Source organism: Diospyros lotus, chromosome 9 (genome assembly GCF_014633365.1).
Source record: "Diospyros lotus cultivar Yz01 chromosome 9, ASM1463336v1, whole genome shotgun sequence".
Classification (NCBI taxonomy): Eukaryota; Viridiplantae; Streptophyta; class Magnoliopsida; order Ericales; family Ebenaceae; genus Diospyros; species Diospyros lotus.
Window position 1 is genome coordinate 5,084,507 of NC_068346.1, and position 23,420 is coordinate 5,107,926.

The following is a 23,420-nucleotide window of genomic DNA, read 5'->3' on the forward strand; positions in this document are numbered from 1 at the left end:
ATTATAATTATTAGATTTATAATATAATTATACTTGTAAATAAATATTAATTTGAAATACAATAATTTAAATTATCACATTTTTTATGATTACAATAAGATTTTATTTAAATTACATTATTTTTATCAATTAAATAATTATTAATATTATTTTAATAAATTATATTATTTTCTATTTAATTATTAAATATTTAAAAAAATAAATAAATTCAAGAGATGAGAATCTCTCGCCTCTTTCCTGACCAAATCTCCCTCCCCCCTTCCCCCCTCCCCCAAAAAAATCCCTAAGTCCCCAAACCTCCCCCAAATCCCTAAGTAACCCCTCTTTGGCTTTCTTGCCCTCGTCCCTCGCCTCTCGATTGCTCGTGGCTCGCCCACACCTCTCAGTTGCTCGCGATTGGCCCTCGCTCTCGCTTACCTCTCAGTTATTTTTTATTTTTTGGATATTTATTTTATTTTTTATTTTTAAAATTTGTTTGCTGCTCATATATGTTAAATTTAGTAAATTTGTAGTATTTTCAATATTAGTTAATTTTTTTGTATTTAATTCTTTTTATGTTCCTTTCTTTCTTTTTTTGTATTGTTTTGTTTGTTTATATGCTTTGCTTGCAATCTTGGCCTTTCCAGTGAATTATTAGAAATGTTCATTTCTTTCTTTTTTATGTTCATTTCTTTCTTTTTTATGTTCCTTTCTTCTTTTTTTTATTGCATTATTTTATTAGAAATTTGTTTATTGTGTTGTTTGCTGCTCATATAAATTTTATGTTCTTTCTTTTCTGTTTTTGCTTTGTTGTTTTTGTTTATATGTTTTGTTTATTTTCCATAAATTATTAGAAATGTTTGTTAGAATTGTAATTTTATTCGTTTTTTGGGTTATATTTAAAATTTAAATATTTAAGTTTTAATTAATTATTTTTTTATTAATTTTATGTTTGTTAGGATTGTAGTGTTCTTTTTCTAACGTAGCAAAAATATCTTTTTATTTTTTAATTATTTTTAATTTATTATTTATTATTTTATTTTTTAATATGTTTTAGTGATGGATTATTTTCGTCACTAAATAATTTTTTAATTTTTAATTTTTTAATATATTTTAGCGACATAAATTTTTATTAAAAAAATAGAGACAAAATATTCCGTCGCTAAAATAATTTTTTATAATTTTTTTTAAAAAAATAATGACGGAAGTTTTTGTTGCTAAATTTAAAAAAAATACATTTAGAGGCGAAAATTTTTCGTCACTAATCTGTTGCTAAATTGGCGATAGATCTGTCGTAAAAAAAATTTAGCGATGGTGACTTCAGCAACGGAAAAATTCGTCGCTAATCCGTCACTAAATTGATTTAGTGAGGGATTTTTGAATTTAGCGACGGAATATTTTCGTCGCTAAAACTTGAAATTTTTGTAGTGCTTGGTTGCAAACGAAGCCCGATCGGGCCTCGACGATCTGGCTTCGTCTATCAAGCTTCGTTTGCTTGTGTTTGTGTTTGTTCTTTCCATGGTCACCGACTAAGACAATTACTGTTTTTGTATTATTTTTTTTCTTTTTTGTATAGATAGCTAAACAATAAATTAGGAAATTTACTTATGTTCATATTCACTGGGTATTACCGCTGGGAATACGAGTTACTATTCACTGTGAGATCAAACACCTTGAGGCAATGCGTCATGCTCTAAACCGATATAAGTTAATGGATAGATTCTTGCAGCGCCTATTAGGACATTTCTTGAAAATACCTATGTCCCTCCATTTGACTACACCACAATTAATATATCTTGTTCTACTTAGGGATGTGACATTTTTGGGTGCCCGCCATGATGAGATGTGATTTGAAATTGGCGGCACGCCATACAGGTACGAGGGGCAAGAGTTCATACTTAATAGTGGACTTTGATTTGGGGCTATTGATAGAGAAAGCCTTGAACCGAAACTTGTTGAGCCAGAGAATTTACGTGCGCGACTATTTCTACAACATAAAAAATGGGTGACTAGAGACGACATTTGTTGTTGTACTTTTTGTATATTAGTTTTGATGATGAAAAATATATTTTGTTTAATTCTTAAGTCATAAGTCAAAGTTGTGATTTTCAACATAAATCAATTTCAATATCAAGTATTACCTTGAGAGAATGAAAACCAAATGAATTTCAAGTATCGAGATTTCAAAGTCATATTTTTTCTAAATCTGGAAGGTCAGCACCTTATAAGGAAACCTATAAGAAAATGTTTTCTTTTTAGAAAACTATCTCCTAGTATTTTGATATATAGTATTCATTGTTGTTAAAACGATTTTTAATAAATTTTTCAAGAAATAGAAAGTGTATATCTTGGAGGTGGTAAAATCGCAAAATCCTAAGTTTATACTAAAACTCAAATTCTACTTTCTTATTCTTATGGATTTTGATTTTTTAGATATTTTTATTGAATCCAAATGGGGGGTACTTTGTTATTTACATTTATGTATTAAAGTAAATGGAAGATAAAATATAAATTAAGGAAAATGAAGACATTTACTTGGAAGGTAAAATATAAATTAAGTAAATGTAAATATGTTGTAATGTATTGGATTGAATTTGCTCTTGCTTGGTCGACTAAAGCTATGGGATCCGTCAACTAACAGTGTGTTTGTTTGTGGCTTGGTCGACTAACCATAATTATTGGTCGACTAACAATATATATGTTTTGGTCTTGGTCGGCTAACTCTTTGAGTCTGTCGACAGATGGGTACCCTTGGTCGACTAACTGTTATACCTATTTTTGTCTTGGTTGACTAAGTGCCTTGTTGTCTTTATAACTTGGTCGACTAACCTATTTTCTCTGTCGACTAAGCTTGTTATTTTTGCTTGATTCTGTCGAGTAACCATTTTCATCTGTCGACTAAGTTTCTTTCGCAAAAAGCATAACAGCTAATTTTTTCAAATCCCAACGGTCACAAACGGCTAATTTCCTCTTCAATCTTCTGGGATGCCTATATATACAACTCATTGATGACCAAGAAGAGGTTAATGGATGAGAATGAAGTAAAGTGAGCTTAAGGATTATTTTATACTTCTCGATTTACATTTGTGCTTCAACTTTTCTCTCAAAAGGCTTTGTACTAAATTTATTTCATTTGATTCAAGCCTTGCATATTTATTGAGAGTCATTGTAACTAAGAGGATATACTCTTAGAAACTTTATTTTGTATCTTTCTTATTTTTCCTAGCTTGTATTGCTAGAGGGCTTGCTTGAAAGCAAGATGTTGTATTTCCTAGCTTGGTGCTAGAGGGCCTATTCGAAGTGATAAGAGGTTTTAGTGGATTGTTTACAAAATCTTTAGTGAGGAGCTAAGGTAATGGATTAGGCTTGGGTTAAGCAGAACCACTATAAATCCTTATGTTCATCTCTTGCTTGCGCTATTTGATTATTTATCTTTACAAGCATTTTATTATTCCTCACTTAGTTCACTTATTTATCTTTGCAAACTTATATTTATTATTTTATATGCTTTACGTTTTTAAATCACTAAAACCTTAATTTGTATCAAAAAGTTTTTTTTTTTAAGTTCAATTAAGTTTTTAAATTATCCAATTCACCCCGTCTTGGTGTATGCCATAGCACTTCTATTCTAATAACATTGAATTACTAATTAGTACAAGAGAGGACATGGTTTCAAATGATGTCCTGAAACTAATTTATATTACTATGGTCGACATGTTTTTGTTGGGATAGGATGAACGCGGACATGTGGATGATTTCTTGTGGACTATGTTCGAGGATTTACACGCACTTAAGGTGTTCCCTTGGGGTATATATTATAACACCCTATTTTTCTCTTACAGAGCATGACATTATGCTGGGGCTCAAAATATACATAAATTATTTTTTTTTTCTTTCTCGGTACATAACTTAAACCTTAAGTACCGAATTCCAAACAAAACCCCCAGCAAATCATTCACAATATATGGAAGTGATAATCGAAACTTGATATGGTAAATACCTAAATTCACCTTATATTATATCATAAAGAATCCGTATCATATATTACATCATATTCTCAAATATAAAATACTTAGAGATTCCATAAATATTCTAACAAGACTAATCATCAATAAAGTATAAGCTAAAACATATTCGAATCAGCTCGCTGAATCCATCGGCCACACCAACACGTGTCATCTCATCTCAACCTGCTCATTGCCTAAACTGCAAGTCTAAACTGAAACGTTGAATGTTCTAGGAGCATAACCCATTAGAAGATGAAACTTCTAGTGAGGGTCCAAAATATATATATACAAATGCATGATGCATAACATGATAAACATGTGCCCTTAATATAACTTCCCAGGCCCACTAGCCCAGCACAAAATCCTAGGCAAATCCCGAACCTTTACAGGATAAGCATAACATTATTCCATCATTGCCCTAGGGGAATAACGGCTACACTCTGGGGGCGACATCCCATTCCCATGCATAAATATCAATATGACAATAACATCATGTCATGCAATTATCACGACTTTTCATGCAATATGACAAAATAAATATTGCATTCATGACAACATGCATATATAACAAACATATCATGAATATAAGTTCTTATGAGAATACCATTCACAAAACCATAGTTAGGATATGAAAACTCACATTTTGCCCAAAGATTAAGGCACCTTGAAAAATGCGCACCACCTCGATATGCGTGCATGACCTCGATTCTCGTGCTAACTCTCAAAAGTTGCACCAATCACATCATCTCGATCACTTCAATTATAAAAATGATATTTAATCACTAAATGTCCTCAATATTCCATTTATTTCACTTTTCCTTCATTTTCTCTCTTTTTTCCTTCTAAAAATGCCAATAAATACCATCGAGACTTTTTTTATCAAATTTAATTCGACAACAATTCATAATATCCCATGAACTTCAAGGGAAAAATACTGGACTTACCCAGATGTTACGTTTTCACGCACAACGAGGATCTTTGATGCTAAAATTGAGATATCGAGAAGCCCAAATCCAAAACTTTTTGCACACACTTCAAGATCACAAAATTCTAAGAATTTAGAAACTTTTCTCACATTTTTCTATGTAGGGACACGCCTTCACGCGCCTAAGGAAGGATGATCCACGCGCCTGCGAGTGAAAGCCGCGTGAGCTTCACGCTCCAACCTTCTTTTCCGGCTCTGGCACACTGGAGTTGCTGGATTTCAATGCCACTTTGCTCCTCTCCTCAATTCGATCCAAATGGCCTATCCCACAGCCTGAAATGAGCTCGGGAAGGGCTCCGATTTGTCGGCCAAAGGCTTGGCCAAACCACCCGTCTCCAACTTTGAAGAAGCCTCGAACGGCCATCGAACGGCCACCAAAACACTCCAAAGTTTCCAGATTTCATCCTTAGGGAATGGGCAACAAAAGCCCTCTATTTTGGGATGCCAATTCGTTCAAAAATGAGATCAATTTGGAGCTTCGACTCCTTGAAATTGTCGGTCAAGCCATGGCTATTTATAGCCGAATCCGAGCATCCAAATGCCCTTGGCTACTCTACCCATTGCCTTGAGAGTCTCCACCTCTCCTAGATCGGCCTAGAAGAAACCCAAGCCGACTAGAATCCAAGTTGCAGGCGTGCGAATATCCAGCCGCTTTCGATCGCTTTCTTTTTGCTTTTCTGACCAACCCATTGGTCGTTGTTAGCTAAGCCCTTTACAAAAGATGCTCCCTGACCATCCCTTGTGCCATCCCTGTGGCCGAAATCAGCCATGGCCGACTGGCCATATGCTGGTTAGATTTGCCCATGTTGCCATTTTTGAGTTTTTGCACTTTTACCCCACCAATTTTGGTTTTCTCATTTTGGCCCTCTTTTACCAAGCCCCTCGACTTTTGATAATTGCCTATAAGTCCCTCAAGTCCTAAAACGTCCATTTGACCCCTGAAGATTCCAAAAAAACATCATTTTGACCTTCCTCTGTCAATTTTCAAAAACTGCACTTAGGACAGAATTTTCGTTTTGACTCTAAACCTCTTTGTTTATTCCTGAAACCACTGAAGGGTTATTCCTTATGAAAAACTGAAGCCCCATCAAGCTTCTGTTGACTTCTCGGAAGTCGTTTATAACAATTCGGTATTATAGCTTAATTGGCAGTTGTATTTTAGCTGTACCAAAAACTGTTCCCGATCTTATTTCTTTCGATTCTATAAATCATGCCTCGAAATACTCATCAAGGCCATATCATTTTCCTTTGACATCTCAGCTCCAGAGCACTCCCTGCAATCGATTCGGTCAATTTTTTGGGCTATTTAGATACTAATCTCCCCTGAAATTTCGTTTTTCTAATAAAACACTTATTTTCAACTAATCCAAATTTCTTGGGTTTTACACATATGGGTATTACACATATGTTTACAGTAAGAGTTAACATTACATCCGACTGGCCATGAGCAAAAAGAAACTGACTGGTGAAGATGGGAAGAAAATAAACCTTTATGGTTTTGTGTGGGCGTTTCAGGTGCAATCAGTAATGTATTACTCTCTCCGTCTTGTATTACATTACATTATTGTATATGATGTGTCCATAGTAACTAAACGTTTGTTTTGTTTTTTATTTTTATTTTTTGCTTTCTACAGTGGTGGTTGATCAAAACTTTTCCATTGGCACAAAATAAATGGACCATCACACTATCCGACATAGACATTCCAAGATTTAGAAAATGGTTATAAAAAAAATGTCACACATAAAAAATTATGACAACTGCCTTATGAATGAAGTAAGTGTGAAACGTACCCTAAATTTTGTTTATTTTTTAAAATAATATCTATCTAAATAATATAATTTTGTAGGCACGAGAATCGAGTCTAACGCTCGAGCCCACCGATGTTGAGCGGAGAACGGATTTTTAGAGGTCCTTTAACCCTTAACACTCAATTGGGGTTGGCATCTATAAATTTGAGAGCGGAGAGGGTGACGAGAATGAGGAAGAGGGTACGATGGGGATAAAGAGAAAGCGAGTAGGATACATGTAGATGAGAAGAAAGGGTAGAAGAATGAGAAGAAAGATGAGGAGGAGGCAAGACTCCTTGATAGTTCGCACCACTGATATAATGAGGTTGGGGTATAATTATTATTATAATAATAGTTTTAATTTATATTTTTTTGTAATTGTTTATATATATATTTTACATTTTGTAAATAACCGAGATGTTGAAACTAACGCTAGAGATGTTGTGAAAAATAGATAGGTAGATGAGTTAGATAAGCACATAGTTGTTGCAACTAGAGAATGGGCAGCAACACTGTATACTCATCTATGCATCCCGCATATTTTCCCAGATCACAACGATCATGATATTGAGCAGTATCAACACTACAAGAAAAATTACTTTTAGTGACGAAAAAATTCGTCACTAAATATAGAAATTCCGTCACTAAATTTTTTAGTGACGGGTAAGGAATCCATCACTAAAGTGGGCGTCACTAAATTTTAGTGACGGGTGACGGATTTTTGGATCCCGTCATAGATTTGTGATAGAAAGATATCAAGATGTGTCTCGTCACAGATTAGTGACGAGGTTGCAGAGCCATCACAAATCTGTGACGAGAATTTCCCGTCACAAATCTTTTTAAAAAAATAAAAAAAATTAAAATAAGAAAATAATAATTTAATAAATAACAAGAAACGTTTTTAAAATTTTAAATTATATATAATAAATAAAAATTTAAAATTAATTATAGAAATAATTAAAAATTAACATTAAAAAGTTGAAATTGAAAACTTTTATTGTTTTAAATAAAAATAATAATATTTATTAATATAATTACATAACAAAATAGGATATATTTATACTATGACTACTAAATAACAATTAATAAATTTTACATTTTAATTTTTAAATGTAACAAATAATATAAACAATTAAACTAAAACTAAACTACACAAAATAACTAAAATTAAACTAACACAAAATAACTAACTTTAAACAATGAAACTAAACTAAACTAACAACACAGAATAACACAAAATAACTAAAATTAAACTAACTTTAAACAATTAAACTAAACTAAACTAACAATACAGAATAATTAAAATTAAACTAACATAAAATAATTATTAACTGAATAATAAAACTAACCTTAAATTAAATTACTTCCAAAAGATTGAAAAAACGATAGTAATGGCACAGATGTGGCATCGACGAGAGGTAGCAGCAGACGAAGAAAACAGCGCAAAGGGAGATGGGGGAGAAGAGAGAAATTGCATAGGGAGATGGAAAGAAGAAAACAACATGGACGAAGATGAGGGAAAAGAGAGAAGTCGCATAGGGAAATGGGGGAGAAGAGAGAAATTGCCAAGGGAGATGGGGAAGAAGACAACAACGCAGGGAGAAGAAAGGGAGGGTAGAATTTTAAAGTCATTGTTTAGTAACGGGGCTGATTGTCCCGTCACTAAATTTGTGACGGGGCTAACAGCCCGTTACTAAATCTATGACGGGGGCTGACAGCACTGTCACTAAATTTGTGATGGGGCTAACAACCCGTCATTAAATCTGTGACGGGGGCTAACAGCACTGTCACTAAATTTGTGACGGGGCTAACAACCCGTCACTAAATCTGTGACGGGGGCTGACAGCCTTATCACTAAACAGTGAGTTTAGTGACAGGGCTGTCAGCTCCGTCACTAAATTTGTGACGAGGGATGACAACACCATCACTAAACAACGAATTTAGTGATGGGGATGTCAACCCTATCGCTAAATTTGTGACGAGGCTAACAACCTCGTCACTAAACAACGAACTTAATGATGGGGCTGACAGCCTCGTCACTAAATCTTAAATTTTATATAAAACTAACCTTAAATTTTTTAGTGACGAGTGTCTGTCACTAAATTCGTTACTAATTTGTGACGGGTATGTTCCAGTCACTAAATTTAAATTTTCTTGTAGTGCGGGGTGGTGATCAGGTAGATGTTAATCATCACGATGAGGAGGAGCAGGCATCCACATCTAGAGTAAATTCTAAATTTACGTTTATACGATTTACATCATTCTGAAATACCAATTTGTAATAGTTAGTTTTTATTCAGTCGTAGGAGAAGGAAGTGGTTAGGGTTTGCAAGCGACCTATGCAAGATAGATTGTCATCGCAGTTTCGTCGGCCACCCTTCACTGATCCTACCAAATATAAAAAGAGAAAGAAAGATGGCGAGGTGAAGGGGTCAAACGTGGACCCAACGCCGCCGGTACTAGACCCAAGATGCCGGACGTGGAGACAGTGCTCCTTGAGGGCTACATTGAGTTCATAGACTCCAAAGAAGATATTAGATAAATAACCAGTACATTTGTCTATTTACATTAACAATACATTCTTACCCTTATTTAATCCTAATTCTTGGTTATAGTAGTCTTCACACCGGTTTCCCTCTCAACCTAACACCGGCTGACATCCGAGACATAAAGAATAAGACCAAATGATTGAAGGATTATCTTATCGATAGTTACATGTGTTGCCTGAGACGTATATAGTCTCGTCATCAATATGATACAAATTACGCTATCATGTCAATCTCGCTTTTAGTGAGTACTGCACTTATTATTATTATTATTATTATTATTATTATTATTATTATTATTATTATTATTATTATTTGCATCTCAATTTAGTCTGTGACCAATATTTTTATTTTATTTTTCCAGGCATCTATAGAAGGATTTTGGGAAAGAGAGTACGGGGGCAATAGGAAGGTTTTTGTGCTTTCTATTGCGACTGTCCCCGAAAAATGGGCCGATTTTATCGACAGACGCATTGACGAGAATCTCCCTTGGTGGACGGTCAACTATGTAAGTGTTAATTTATTCCATTTAATGATTTATTTATTTATTTTCATACGACTAATGTATTAAAATAAATAAAATGTAGGTGTTGCTCTCGTGTAATATACCAAATTCTCATTGGTTTCTCTTAAAGATTTACTTGAAAGATAAGAGAGTTGTCATAGATGACTCCAATGCCATTAGTGAAGATAGTCGGAGGAGCAGGGTAGAATTTGTAGAACCACTTGTGAGCTTGTTACATATTCTACTGAAGATAGGTGCATATTACGAGCGTGTAATCGCAACTGCGATCGTACGTAGGCAGAGATTGAGATGTGGAGAATACCGATCCTCAGAAGGTGTCTCAACAACCGGACAAGTAAATTAATTAAAATTATATTATAGAGTCAATTTTCATGAAAATTTTGTTATGATGTGTATTATGTCTAATACAGGGCTAGCTGCGGTTGCTACGCTATCAAATACATTGAGGACATCTTGAGGCATAATGAGGATCAATGGCAGATGCACCCGACTTCGGATGTCCATATCCTCTGCAGACATATTAAAATATTTTTATATAGATATAACACTATAATATAACTTGTATATCAATGGATTAGTAGATTCTCCATATTTTCATCTGATTCAAATGATGTATATTTTTGTATAGACATAACAAATAACAAATAGTGTATAATGTGGTTTGTGTTGTTGTTGAGGGTAAAGGATGTGGTGGTAGTATGTGTTGTACAGAGAGATTGAGTCTCTAAAGTTGTTATGGTACGTAGATGTTGTAATAGTAGCATGTTGTTGGACATAGAGATTAAGTCTCTAATGCAGGTTCAATGCCCTAAAAATAAGGGAGACTCTGCCAAAATTTTCAAATTATACTATTAGGGTAATTTGATGATCATTACCTCATCCTTAAATCGAGAGATGGCCTACCCATACATAACTCTTGGCCAACTGGCCTTTGACCAAGATAAGGTAAAAAAAAAACATAATCAAAAGTTGAATAAATTGATAAATAATGATGAATATACCTTTTTTTTCCCCATAACTTAGATTTTTTATGGGTAATTTTGTGGACATATTTTTGGTACTTTGTTGGGCATTTCTTTTGTAAAAATTAAATGTTCGGGGGTAAAGAAAGCGATAAGTAAGCTAATATGACAATAACGACACATAAGTCGTTATAATTTTACCATAACGCCAATTATGTCATTAGAGGTTGCAATGCTATTGGATGATGAATTCGTTTGATTAATCAGCTTATTTAAGATATTTTTATGTTTGATTCATAAATTTTCATTCTCTGTCCTCTGCCCATCTTCGGTAGACTTGACATCATTAGTCAATCCACCAAAGTATTGCCTGTTCATGGGTGGAAATTATGTCCCTCTTCGATCGATCTATGTTGTAAGGTCAATTGACCGACGTAAATGAGGGTCAAGGATGTAACATTCTACCCATCTTCGGTCGATTGAAGAGAAACGTCGGTTGATCAAAGTTATGCAATTATAGGATGTTGCATTTTGCCAATCTTCGATCGACCTAAATTATAGTGTTGGTCGATCGAAGTTAATGGGTTAAGGATGTTGCATTCTGCCCATCTTAGGTTGACCTAAGTTAAAATGTCGGTTGACTGAAGTTTTAAAGAGTTGAGGATGTTGCATTCTACCCATCTTTGGTCTAAAATATAGAAATGTATAACTACAATAAGTTGGCTTAAGAATTAAACGGTTATTAGATTTGTACTAATTAAAATATAGAAATGTTACTAAATTTTATAATAAAATATAAAAAAAAAGCTATTAATCTTTGTATGATGTGATATTTTAATATCATATATAGGTCTACACGTTGTTAGTCACGTTAGTATTCCGTTAGTTTCTTTTAACATGAATTGACGACAATTTTCACATGAAGAATTATATTCAAAATTAAAGTTTAATAATTTTTTTGTATCTTAATAAAAAGTTCACTTACTTTTTTTTTATACAAATTAAAGTTTAGTAATTTTTTTACACTTTAGTATAAAATTCAATTACTATTTTTGTAATTTAACCTATTTATCCCATAAAAAGTATGTGCAGTTAGAAAATATTATTTTTTTTAATACTTCTTTTTATGATGAATTACATTTACATGCCTTGATATTTGATAAAATCCAAGGGACACCCCTATAGTTTAAAAACATTTACATTAATCTTTTTGAGGTTAAAATTTCCTCTATCTCCCTTCTCTCTTTTTCTCCTACTGGGTTGCGATGGTTGCCAGTGTATGCTCCTTCCCTCTTCTTCTCTTTCTTTTCCCTTGCCCTGCTATCTTATAAAAAATATGAACAATTGGTGGGGATAGACCATCATCAGTTGACCACCACTGGTCAATGAATAACCATGGCATCATTGGGGGTTCTCGACTGAGCTTGTGGCAGCTGGCTAGCACCCATTGTTTTGTTATTCTTTATAAGTTGGAAAAACAAAAAAAAAAAAAGAGAAAGAGAAAAAGAGTAAAATGGTTATTATTTAATAACAGAAAACATCAATAGTGCAAATAAGTAGTCTTTTTGTAGCAGAGTGTAACAACCATTCGATTTCTTGACAAAGGAAGCATTTCACAATATTGTCTACAATTATATTCACTTGAAATATATATATATATTCATTCTTAAAATGCACGCAAGACATTTTATTAATTTACATTCGATAAAGTTCAAATATCAGAGCACTCATCTACACTTAAAACACCAAACTTAAGGTGAGAAAACTAAACATAGATAATCAAAAGGGATAAAATTACTTTGCCCAATTCATAAAAAGGATAGAACTTTTTCTAAATAGTTGATGGATGGATACTTGAAATTAATTAGTTTAGGGAACTGCATATCTTTCTTATGATTCCATTTTGACCGGTGAGAGGATCAATATCTCCCATTTTGATGATGGCCGATGCAAAATCTGAGTTAAAAGTTGAAGGGTTTTGGCTATATTCTGAGACGATACTGTCAGTTGATCCTCCATTGAAAAGCACTTGGTCCGAGTGAAGAAGACCCTTCTTTTGCATCAGGTTCTTGTAATAGCTGTTGTCAAATGAGTTGGGTGTGACCAAATCAAGAGGAGCTAAATTGCTATCTTGGCCGCTTGCTGGGCAACCACGCTTTCTTGTGCTGGCAAAACCAGCGTCAATGTCACTGCCATTGCTGTAGATCCTGTCGCGAAAAGTGAAGCATTGTGCCTGCCCTAAGGTATGCGCCCCTGCATTCAAACAACCACAGTATAAATATCTACGTTAATAAGCCAAACCAAAACGAAGGAAATTGAAGGTTCGTTCGATCATGGGAATATTTATGAAGGTGTGACGTTGTTTTCTTATAGTAATCAACGAACTAACCTGACAAGGCCACCATGTCCCTCGTGCTGAGACCCTTGGCACCAAAGTTGGAGATAAGTTGGTCGAGGCTGCTTTGAAAACTCGGAAGATCACTCTCCGCTAGAGCTCGGCTTGCAATAGTGGAATGACGAATGACTAATGACGAATGAATGACAAATAAGTAACATTTTAAAGTTCAGTAACTAAGTAGTAACAGTTTTTGAAATATCAGTGGCTAACGGATAACATTTCAAAATTCAGTAACTAAGTAATAACCGTTTTGAAATATCAGTGACTAACAAGTAATATTTTAAAGTTCAGTGACCAAATAGTAATAGAATGCAAAGTTGAATTATTATTAGTGTAATTAACCCGAGATTTACCCTAAGTGCGGTGGAAGTTTTGAGTTTTTATTTTTTAAATTTTTTTTGTGTAATTTGAGATTTACCCTAGTAATTTGTGGATGTTCTGTAGGTTTCGTTTAATATAATTTTTATTTATAGAAAAAAATTAATTATTTGAGATAACTAACTATTAATAAATAATTCAATATATCAAACTAATTTATTATAATTATTAAATTTATAATATAATTATACTTGTAAATAAATATTAATTTGAAATACAATAATTTAAATTATCACATTTTAGATTATTACAATAAGATTTTATTTAAATTATTCAATAAAAGATTTTATTTAAATTACATTATTTTTATCAACTAAATAATTATTAATATTATTTTTATAAATTATATTTTTATTTAATTATTAAATATTTAAAAAATTAAATAAATTCAAGAGATGAGAATCTCCTCGCCTCTTTCTTGGCCAAATCCCCCCTCTCCCAAAAAATCCCTAAATCCCCAAACCTCCCCCAAATCCCTAAATCCCCCCTCTTTGGCTCGCTCGTCCTCACCCTCGCCTCTCGGTTGCTTACAGCTCGCCCTTACTTGCTCGCTCTATCGCTCGTGGCTTACCCTCGATCACATCTCAGTTATTTTTTATTTTTTGGATATTTGTTTTATTTTTAAAATTTGTTGGCTGCTCATGTATGTTAAATTTAGTAAATTTGTAGTGTTTTCAGTATTAGTTAATTTTTTTGTATTTAATTCTTTTTATGTTCCTTTCTTTCTTTTTTTGTATTGTTTTGTTTGTTTATATGCTTTACTTGCAATCTTGGCATTTCCAGTGATTTATTAAAAATGTTCATTTCTTTCTTTTTCATGTTCTTTTCTTTTTTTTTTTTGCATTGTTTTATTAGAAATTTGTTTATTGTGTTGTTTGCTGCTCATATAAATTTTATGTTCTTTCTTTCTGTTTTTGCTTTGTTGTTTTTGTTTATATGTTTTGTTTATTTTCAGTAAATTATTAGAAATATTTGTTAGAATTGTAATTTTATTCGTTTTTGGGGTTATATTTAAAATTTAAATATCTAAGTTTTAATTAATTATTTTTTTTAATAATTTTATGTTTGTTAGGATTGTAGTGTTCTTTTTCTAATGTAGCAAAAATATTTTTTTATTTTTAATTATTTTTAATTTATTATTTATTTTTTTATTTTTTAATATGTTTTAGTGATGGATTATTTTCGTTGCTAAATAATTTTTTAATTTTTAATTTTTCAATATATTTTAGCGACATAAATTTTTATTAAAAAATAAATAATATAAAAAAATAGAGACGAAATATTCTGTCGCTAAAATAATTTTTTATAATTTTTTTTTAAAAAAATAATGATGGAAGTTTTCATTGCTAAATTTAAAAAAAAAAAATACATTTAGAGGTGGAAATTTTTCGTCTCTAAATTGGTGACGAATCCGTCGTAAAAAAATTTAGCAATGGTGACTTCAACGACGGAAAAATCCGTCGCTAAATTGATGTAGTGAGGGTTTTTTGGATTTAGCGATGGAATATTTTTGTCGCTAAAACTTGAAATTCTTGTAGTGCTTGGCTGCAGACAAAGCCCGATCGGGCCTCAATGGTCTGACTTCATCTATTAGGCTTCGTTTGCTTGTGTTTGTGTTTATTCTTTCCATGGTCACCAACTAAGACAATTGTTGTTTTTGTATTATTTTTTTCTTTTTTTGTATAGATAGCTAAATAACAAATTAGGAAATTTACTTATGTTCATGCTCACCGGGTATTACCGTTGGGAATGCGAGTTACTACTCATTGTGGGATCAAACACCTTGAGACAATGCGCCATGCTCTAGACCGATATAAGTTAATGGATAGATTCTTGCAGGGCCTATTAGGACATTTTTTAAAAATGCCTATGTCCCTCCATTTGACTGCACCACAATTAATATATCATGTTATACTTAGGGAGGTGACATTTCTGAGTGCCCGCCATGATGAGATGTGGTTTGAAATTGGCAGCACGCCATACAGGTACGAGGGGTAGGAGTCCATACTTAATAGTGGACTTCGATTTGGGGCTATTGATAGAGAAAGCTTTGAAGCGAAGCTTGTTGAGCCAGAGAATTTACGTACGCGACTATTTCTACAACATAAAAAATGGGTGACTAGAGACGACATTGAATTACTAATTAGTACCAGAGAGGACATGGTTTTAGATGATATCCTGAAATTGATTTACATTATTGTGGTCGACATGTTTTTGTTGGGACAGGATGAACGCGAACATGTGGATGATTTCTTGTGGACTATGTCCGAGGATTTACACGTATTTAAGGTTTTCCCTTGGGGTACATATGTCTACAGTAAGAGTTAACATTACATCCAGTTGGCCACGAGCAAAAGGAAACTGACTGGTAAGGGTGGGAAGAAAATAAACCTTTATGATTTTGTGTGGGCGTTTCAAGTGCAATCAATAATGTATTACTTTCTCCGTATTATATTACATTACATTATTGTATATGATGTGTCCATAGTAACTAAACGCTTGTTTTGTTTTTTATTTTTATTTTTTGCTCTTTACAGTGGTGGTTGATCGAAATATTCCCATTGGCACAGAATAACTAGGCCATCAAACTATCCGACACAGACATTCCAAGATGTAGAAATGGTTATAAAAAAAATGTCACACATAAAAAATTACGACAACTACCTTATGAAGGAAGTAAGTGTGCAACGTACCCTAAATTTTGTTTATTTTTTTAAATAATATCTATCTAAATAATATAATTTTGTAGGCATGACGATCGAGTCCAATGCTCGAGCCCATTGATGCTGAGTGAGAAACGAATTTTTAGAGGTCCTTTAACCCTTAACACTTGATTAGGGTTGACATCTATAAATTTAGGGGCAAAAGGGGTGAAGAGAATAAGGAAGAGGGTGGGGATGAAGAGGAAGCGAGTAGGATACATGTAGATGATGAGAGAGGGTAGGAGAATGAGAAGAAAGATGAGGAGGAGACAAGACTCCTTGATAGTTCGCACCACGGATATAATGAGGCTGGGGTATGATTATTATTATAATAATAGTTTTAATTTATATTTTTTTTATAATTGTTTATATATATATTTTACCTTTTGTAAATGGCCGAGATGCTGAAACTAACGCTAGAGATGTTGCGAAAAATGGATGGGTAGATGAGTCAGATAAGGACACAGTTGTTGCGACTAGAGAGGGGGAAGGCAACACTGTATACTCATCTACATCCTGCATATTTCCCCAGATTACAACGATCATGGCAATGAGCAATATCGGGGTCGTGATCAGGTAGATGTTAATCATCACGATGAGGAGGAGCAGACATCCACATCTAGAGTAAGTTCTAAATTTACATTTATACGTTTTACATCATTCTGAAATACCAATTTGTAATAGTTAGTTTTTATTCAATCATAGCAGAAGGAAGTGGTTAGGGTTGGCAGACGACCTATGTAAGATAGATTGCCATCGTAGTTTCGTCGACCACCATTCACTGATCCAACCAAACATAAAAACAGAAAGAAAGATGGCAAGGTGGAGGGGTCGAACGTGGACCCAACGCCGCCGATACTAGGCCCAAGCTGCTGGACGTGGAGACAGTGCCCCCTGAAGGCTACATTGAGTTCATAGGCCCCAAAGAAAATATTAGATAAGTAACCAGTACATTTGTCTATTTACATTAATAATACATTCTTACCCTTATTTAATCCTAATTCTTGGTTATTATAGTCTTCACACCGATTTCCCTCTCAACCTAACACCGGCTGACATCCGAGACATAGAGAATGAAACCAAATGATTGGAGGATCATCTTATCGATAGTTACATGTGTTGCCTGAGATGTATACAGTCTCGTCGTCAATATGATATAAATTACGCTATCATGTCAACCTCGTTTTTAGTGAATGATGCACTACTTATTATTATTATTATTATTTATTTATTTATTTTTTTACATCTCAATTTAGTCTGTTACCAATATTTTTATTTTATTTTTCGGGCATCTATAGAAGGATTTTGGGAAAGAGAGTACGGAGGCAATAGGAGGGTTTTTGCGCTTTCTATTGCGATTGTCCCGAAAAAATCGGCTGATTTTATCGACAGACGCATTGACGCGAATCTCCCTTGGTGGACGGTCGACTGTGTAAGTGTTAATTCATTCCATTTAATGATTTATTTATGTATTTCCATACGACTAATGTATTAAAATAAATAAAATGTAGGTGTTGCTCTCGTGTAATATACCCAATTCTCACTGGTTTCTCTTAAAGATTTGTTTGAAAAATAAGAGAGCTGTCATATATGACTCCAACGCCATGAGCGAAGACAGCCGGAGTAGCAGGGTAGAATTTGTAGAACCATTTGTGAGCTTGTTACCCATTCTACTAAAGATAGGTGCATATTACGAGCTTGTAACCGCAACTGCAACCGTACATAGGTAGAGATTGAGATGTAGAGAACACCGATCCTCAGAAGGTGCCTCAACAACCAGACAGGTAAATTAATTAAAATTATATTATAGAGTCAATTTTCATGAAAATTTTGTTATGCTGTGTATTATGTCTAATACAGGGCCAGTTGCGGTTGCTACGCTATCAAATACATTGAGGACATCTTGAGGCATAATGAGGATCACTGGCAGATGCACCTAACTCCGGATGTCCGTACCCTCCACAGACATATTGAAATATTTTTATATAGATATAACATTATAATATAGCTTGTGTATCAATGGATTAATAGATTCTCCATATTTTCATCTAATTTAAATGATGTATATTTTTGTATAGACATAACAAATAGTGTATAATGTGGTTTGTGTTGTTGTTGAGGGTAAGAGACGTGGTGGATAGAGAGACTGAGTCTCTAATGTAATAGTAGTACATTGTTGGATAGAGCGACTAAGTTTCTAAAGTTGTTATGGTAGATGTTGTAATAGTAGTATGTTGTTGGACATTAGAGACTTAGTCTCTAATGCAAGTTCAATGCCCTAAAAACATGGGAGATTTTGCCAAAATTTTCAAATTATACTATTGGGATAATTTGATGATCATTACCTCATCCTTAAACTAAGAGATGGCCTACCCACGCATAACTCTTGGCCAAATGGCCTTTGACCAAAATAAGGTAAAAAAAACATAATCAAAAGTTGAATAAATTGATAAATGATGAATATAACTTTTTTTTCCCATAACTTAGCTTTCTTATGAAAAATTTTGTGGACATATTTTTGGTACTTTGCTGGGCATTTCTTTTGTAAAAATTAGATGTTCGGGGGTAACGAAAGTGATAAGTAAGCTAATATGACAATAACGGCACATAAGCCGTTATAATTTTACCATAACGCCAATTATGTCATTAGGGGTTGAAATGCCATTGGATGATGAATTCGTTTGATTAATTAGCTTATTTAAGATATTTTTATGTTTGGTTCATAAATTTTCATTCTCTGTCCTCTGCCCATCTTTGGTAGACTTGACATCATCGGTCAGTCCACCGAAATATTGCCTGTTCATGGGTGGAAATTCTATCCCTCTTCGATCGATCTATGTTGTAGGGTTAGTTGACCGACGTAAATAAGGATTGAGAATGTAACATTCTGCCCATCTTCGGTTGACTAAAGAGAAACATTGATCGATCGAAGTTATGTGGTTATAGGATGTTGCATTATGCCAAACTTCGATCGACCTAAGTTGTAGTGTCGGTCGACCGAAGTTAATGGGTTGAGGATGTTGCATTCTGCCCATATTAGGTCGACCTAAGTTAAAATGTAGGTTGACCGAAGTTTTAACGAGTTGAGGATGTTGCATTCTGCCCATCTTCGATCTAAAATATAGAAATGTATAACTACAGTAAGTTGGCTTAAGAATTAAACAGTTATTAAACTTTGTACTAAAATATAGAAATGTTACCAAACTTTATAATAAAATATAAAAAAAAGCTATTAATCTTTTTATGATGTAATATTTTAATATCATATATAGGTCCACATGTTGTTAGCCACATTAGTATTCCATTAATTTCTTTTAACAACAATTGACAACAATTTTCACACGAAAAATTATATATAAAATTAAAATTTAATAATCTTTTTATATCTTAATAAAAAGTTCAGTGACTTTTTTTTATACAAATTAAAATTTAGTGGTTTTTTTACACCTTAGCATAAAATTCAATTATTATTTTTGTAATTTAATCTATTTATCCCATAAAAAGTATTTGCAGTTAGAAAATATTATTTTTTTAGTACTCCTTTTTATGATGAAGTACACGGACATGCCTTGATATTTGATAAAATCCAAGGGACACCCCTATAGTTTAAAACATTTACATTAATCTTTTTGAGGTTAAAATTTCCTCCATCTCCCTTCTCTCTTTTTCTCCCACTGGGTTGCGATGGTTGCCAGTGTATGCTCCTTTCCTCGTCTTCTTCTCTTTCTTTTCCCTTGCCCTGCTATCTTATAAAAAATATGAACAATTGGTGGGGATAGACCATCATCAGTTGACAACCACTGGTCAATGAATAACCATGGCATCATTGGGGGTTCTCGATTGAGCTTGTGGCAGCTGGCAAGCACCCATTGTTTTTTTATTCTTTATAAGTTGGAAAAACAAAAACAAAAAGAAAGAGAAAGAGAAAAAGAGTAAAATGGTTATTATTTAATTACAGAAAACATCAATAGTGCAAATAAGTATTCTTTTGGTAGCAGAGTGTAACAACCATTCGATTTCTTGACTAAGGAAGCATTTCACAATATTGTCTACAATTATATTCATTTGAAATCTATATATTCATTCTTAAAATGCACGTAAGACATTTTATTAATTTACACTCGATAAAGTTCAAATATCAAAGCACTCATCTACACTTAAAACACCAAACTTAAGGTGAGAAAACTAAACATAGATAATCAAAAGGGATAAAATTACTTTGCCCAATTCATAAAAAGGATAGAATTTTTTCTAAATAGTTGATGGATGGATACTTGAAATGAATTAGTTTAGGGAACTGCATATCTTTCTTATGATTCCATTTTGACCGGTGAGAGGATCAATATCTCCCATTTTGATGATGGCCGATGCAAAATCTGAGTTAAAAGTTGAAGGGTTTTGGCTATATTCTGAGACGATACTGTCAGTTGATCCTCCATTGAAAAGCACTTGGTCCGAGTGAAGAAGACCCTTCTTTTGCATCAGGTTCTTGTAATAGCTGTTGTCAAATGAGTTGGGTGTGACCAAATCAAGAGGAGCTAAATTGCTATCTTGGCCGCTTGCTGGGCAACCACGCTTTCTTGTGCTAGCAAAACCGGCGTCAATGTCACTGCCATTGCTGTAGATCCTGTCGCGAAAAGTGAAGCATTGTGCCTGCCCTAAGGTATGCGCCCCTGCATTCAAACAACCACAGTATAAATATCTACGTTAATAAGCCAAACCAAAACGAAGGAAATTGAAGGTTTGTTCGATCATGGGAATATTTATGAAGGTGTGACGTTGTTTTCTTATAGTAATAAACGAACTAACCTGACAATGCCACCATGTCCCTCGTGCTGAGACCCTTGGCACCAAAGTTGGAGATAAGTTGGTCGAGGCTGCTTTGAAAACTCGGAAGATCACTCTCCGCTAGAGCTCGGCTTGCAGTAGTGGAATCTCTTCTTCCTAGCTTCACTGTCCATGATGGCCCTCCAACCTGAAGGTTCATTCATTAACATAAAATTAACCAGTTGGCTTCATACTAATTCTATGTCCAAAGGAAGCCATGAAACTCCATTAATTCGCTTCTTGTATATGTTACGTATTTACATGTTGACGATATTTGAGATGCAGATGGATAGATGGCGTTTACTTACAGCAGCTGAGGCATCGCGGGCTGCGACTGCAAGTACGTCAGCGCAAGAAACGACCCCAGGGCATATTTTCTCCACCTCGGCCTTTGCTGTATCTATGACTTCGTAACCCCTGGCAGAATTTTTATTGGGCAGGGCACTCCTCTCGCTCGTGGAAGTAGCAGCTTCATCCAGCAAGATTGATGCATCACAGCCCTGCATAAATAATATTCAAGAGCATTAATCTTGCCGATCACATAAGTTCGACAACACCAACAATAATATTGTACAAGCCTTCTTACGGCGGATGTTTTAGTAATTAATTATATACCTGAACGAAGCAATCGTGGAAATGAAGGCGAATGAGCGAAGCTGCCATGCGACGCTCGCTTGAAATTGCTTTTCTGATAGAGGTTCTGATGGTGGAGAGTGCTTTTGGACAGGTTTGATCGTAGAAGGTGGAAGATAACTGTGCATTAGAAGGTGTGTTGAAGAGGAAGAACAAGAGCAGCAGGGCAGAAACAATAGAACTTAGCAGTGCTGAACTCATCATGACTGATCAAAACTAGCTAGCTAGTTAATGTAATGTTTTGCTTGTTTATCCCAATTCGTTAACCAATGGACAGCACAGCAGCCCCAAAGCTCAAAAGCAAATTAAAAGAAGAGTACTAGTAGCTAGCTAGGAAGCAAGGTGATTGAGAAAGCAATTAAGGGAAGGCATCTATTTATAGGGCAATGCAAAGGCTTGATTGGCCAAAAGTCTAATCTAAAGCCACCCCACCAGCACCAGTGTTGCTGCAACGCGTAATCTGACCTGATCGTTTTCGGCTGCTTGTTTGGCATGCTTTTGGTAAATAAATGGGTAGTAGAATCTGGCTAATAATCCTAATTAGTACTTGACATTACTATAATTAATTTTTTTCTAATATAAAAACCTCAAACCGAAATCAAACAAAGAGAGTTAGCTTAACAGGAAAAGAGGCAGAACCCAACAAAATACAGAAAAAAAACAGGCCTCTAAATGTGCCTAAAGACAAACCAACAAAGAAGATAGACATAGCAACACTTGGGGGCCTTTAGGTTAGCAAGGCCAAGACACCTTACCTTATAATGGTATTGTCGTGAAATTCTTACTTTCTTCTCTACAATAGAAATATAATATGTATTATATATAGTCATGGGCCAAACAATACAACAAGTGTGGAAAAATGCTTTTACCCGCGGTTTAAATATACTTTTCTACATATCATTCATTCAATGAATAGATAAAATTATTTGCAATCTTTACATAAGGATCAATATTTATTAGCTTCTAATCAGTCAAACACGTACGCTACATTGTGGACTCATATACCCTAAAAAGAAAATGATGAGAATGGCAAAAGGGTGTCAAATTTTGCGTTCCACGCGTCAACGGGAGTGGGATATAGCTGTTTGATCCATGGAGGTTGGTGAATATATATATATATATAGCTGTCCAATCTACAGAGGTTGGTGATTCTTAGTGGTGGGGACGTGCATGCAATATTCACCCACATGTGCCAAAGGCTTAAATGGTGTCTAATTAATTAACTAGCGATCAAACTAATCCTAATCACAAATTTTCAAGGTAACAACATTAAAGAGAAAACCCTAATCAAATTAAAGAAAGAAAAATATTAATGTTGAATGAACATATTTTATCTTTGAATTAATGGTCTCATAATATATTCGTCTGTTATATAGTCAAATGAGTAATAGTATTTATTAACATATATAATTTTATTATACTAAAATTAGTTGCAATTTTTTTTAAAAATATATTCTGTTCATAGTTTCAAACTCGTGGAAATTTTTATATTAAAAATTAATTAATCTACAAGATTAAATAGAGCCTTCTATTCAATGTAATTGGTGCTAAAAAATTCATATATATATATATACTAGCGTATACCTGTGTCTAAAGACACGATGTAAATAATTTATATACTTATGTTATAATAATTTTACTTGTATTAAACACTCCACAAAGGTTAAATAAAATATATATATATATATA

At 33.8% G+C, this 23,420-nt stretch overlaps 2 protein-coding genes across 3 annotated transcripts in view; both read right to left on the minus strand.

The window, feature by feature from the left end:
- LOC127810592 (lignin-forming anionic peroxidase-like) overlaps nt 1–22,058 on the minus strand; it is a 39,885-nt gene extending 17,827 nt beyond the window's left edge. Inside the window, exon 1 of the mRNA XM_052350140.1 lies at nt 21,945–22,058. The gene's annotated coding sequence lies outside the window, so the exon portion shown is untranslated. The remainder of the gene's footprint in view (nt 1–21,944) is intronic.
- LOC127810591 (lignin-forming anionic peroxidase-like) lies at nt 12,453–22,073 on the minus strand. Of its 2 annotated transcripts, none has more exons than XM_052350139.1 (4): nt 21,714–22,073; nt 21,407–21,598; nt 21,081–21,246; nt 12,453–13,046 (listed from the first exon to the last, which is right to left on the minus strand). In XM_052350139.1, the coding sequence occupies exons 1-4, from the start codon at nt 21,933–21,935 to the stop codon at nt 12,658–12,660; spliced, it is 969 nt and encodes a 322-aa protein (XP_052206099.1). In that variant the 5' UTR covers nt 21,936–22,073; the 3' UTR covers nt 12,453–12,657. The 2 variants fall into 2 exon arrangements, with proteins under 2 accessions (XP_052206099.1, XP_052206098.1); XM_052350138.1 differs by lacking the exon at nt 12,453–13,046 and adding an exon at nt 20,351–20,944.
- Between the last annotated feature and the right edge of the window lie 1,347 nt (nt 22,074–23,420).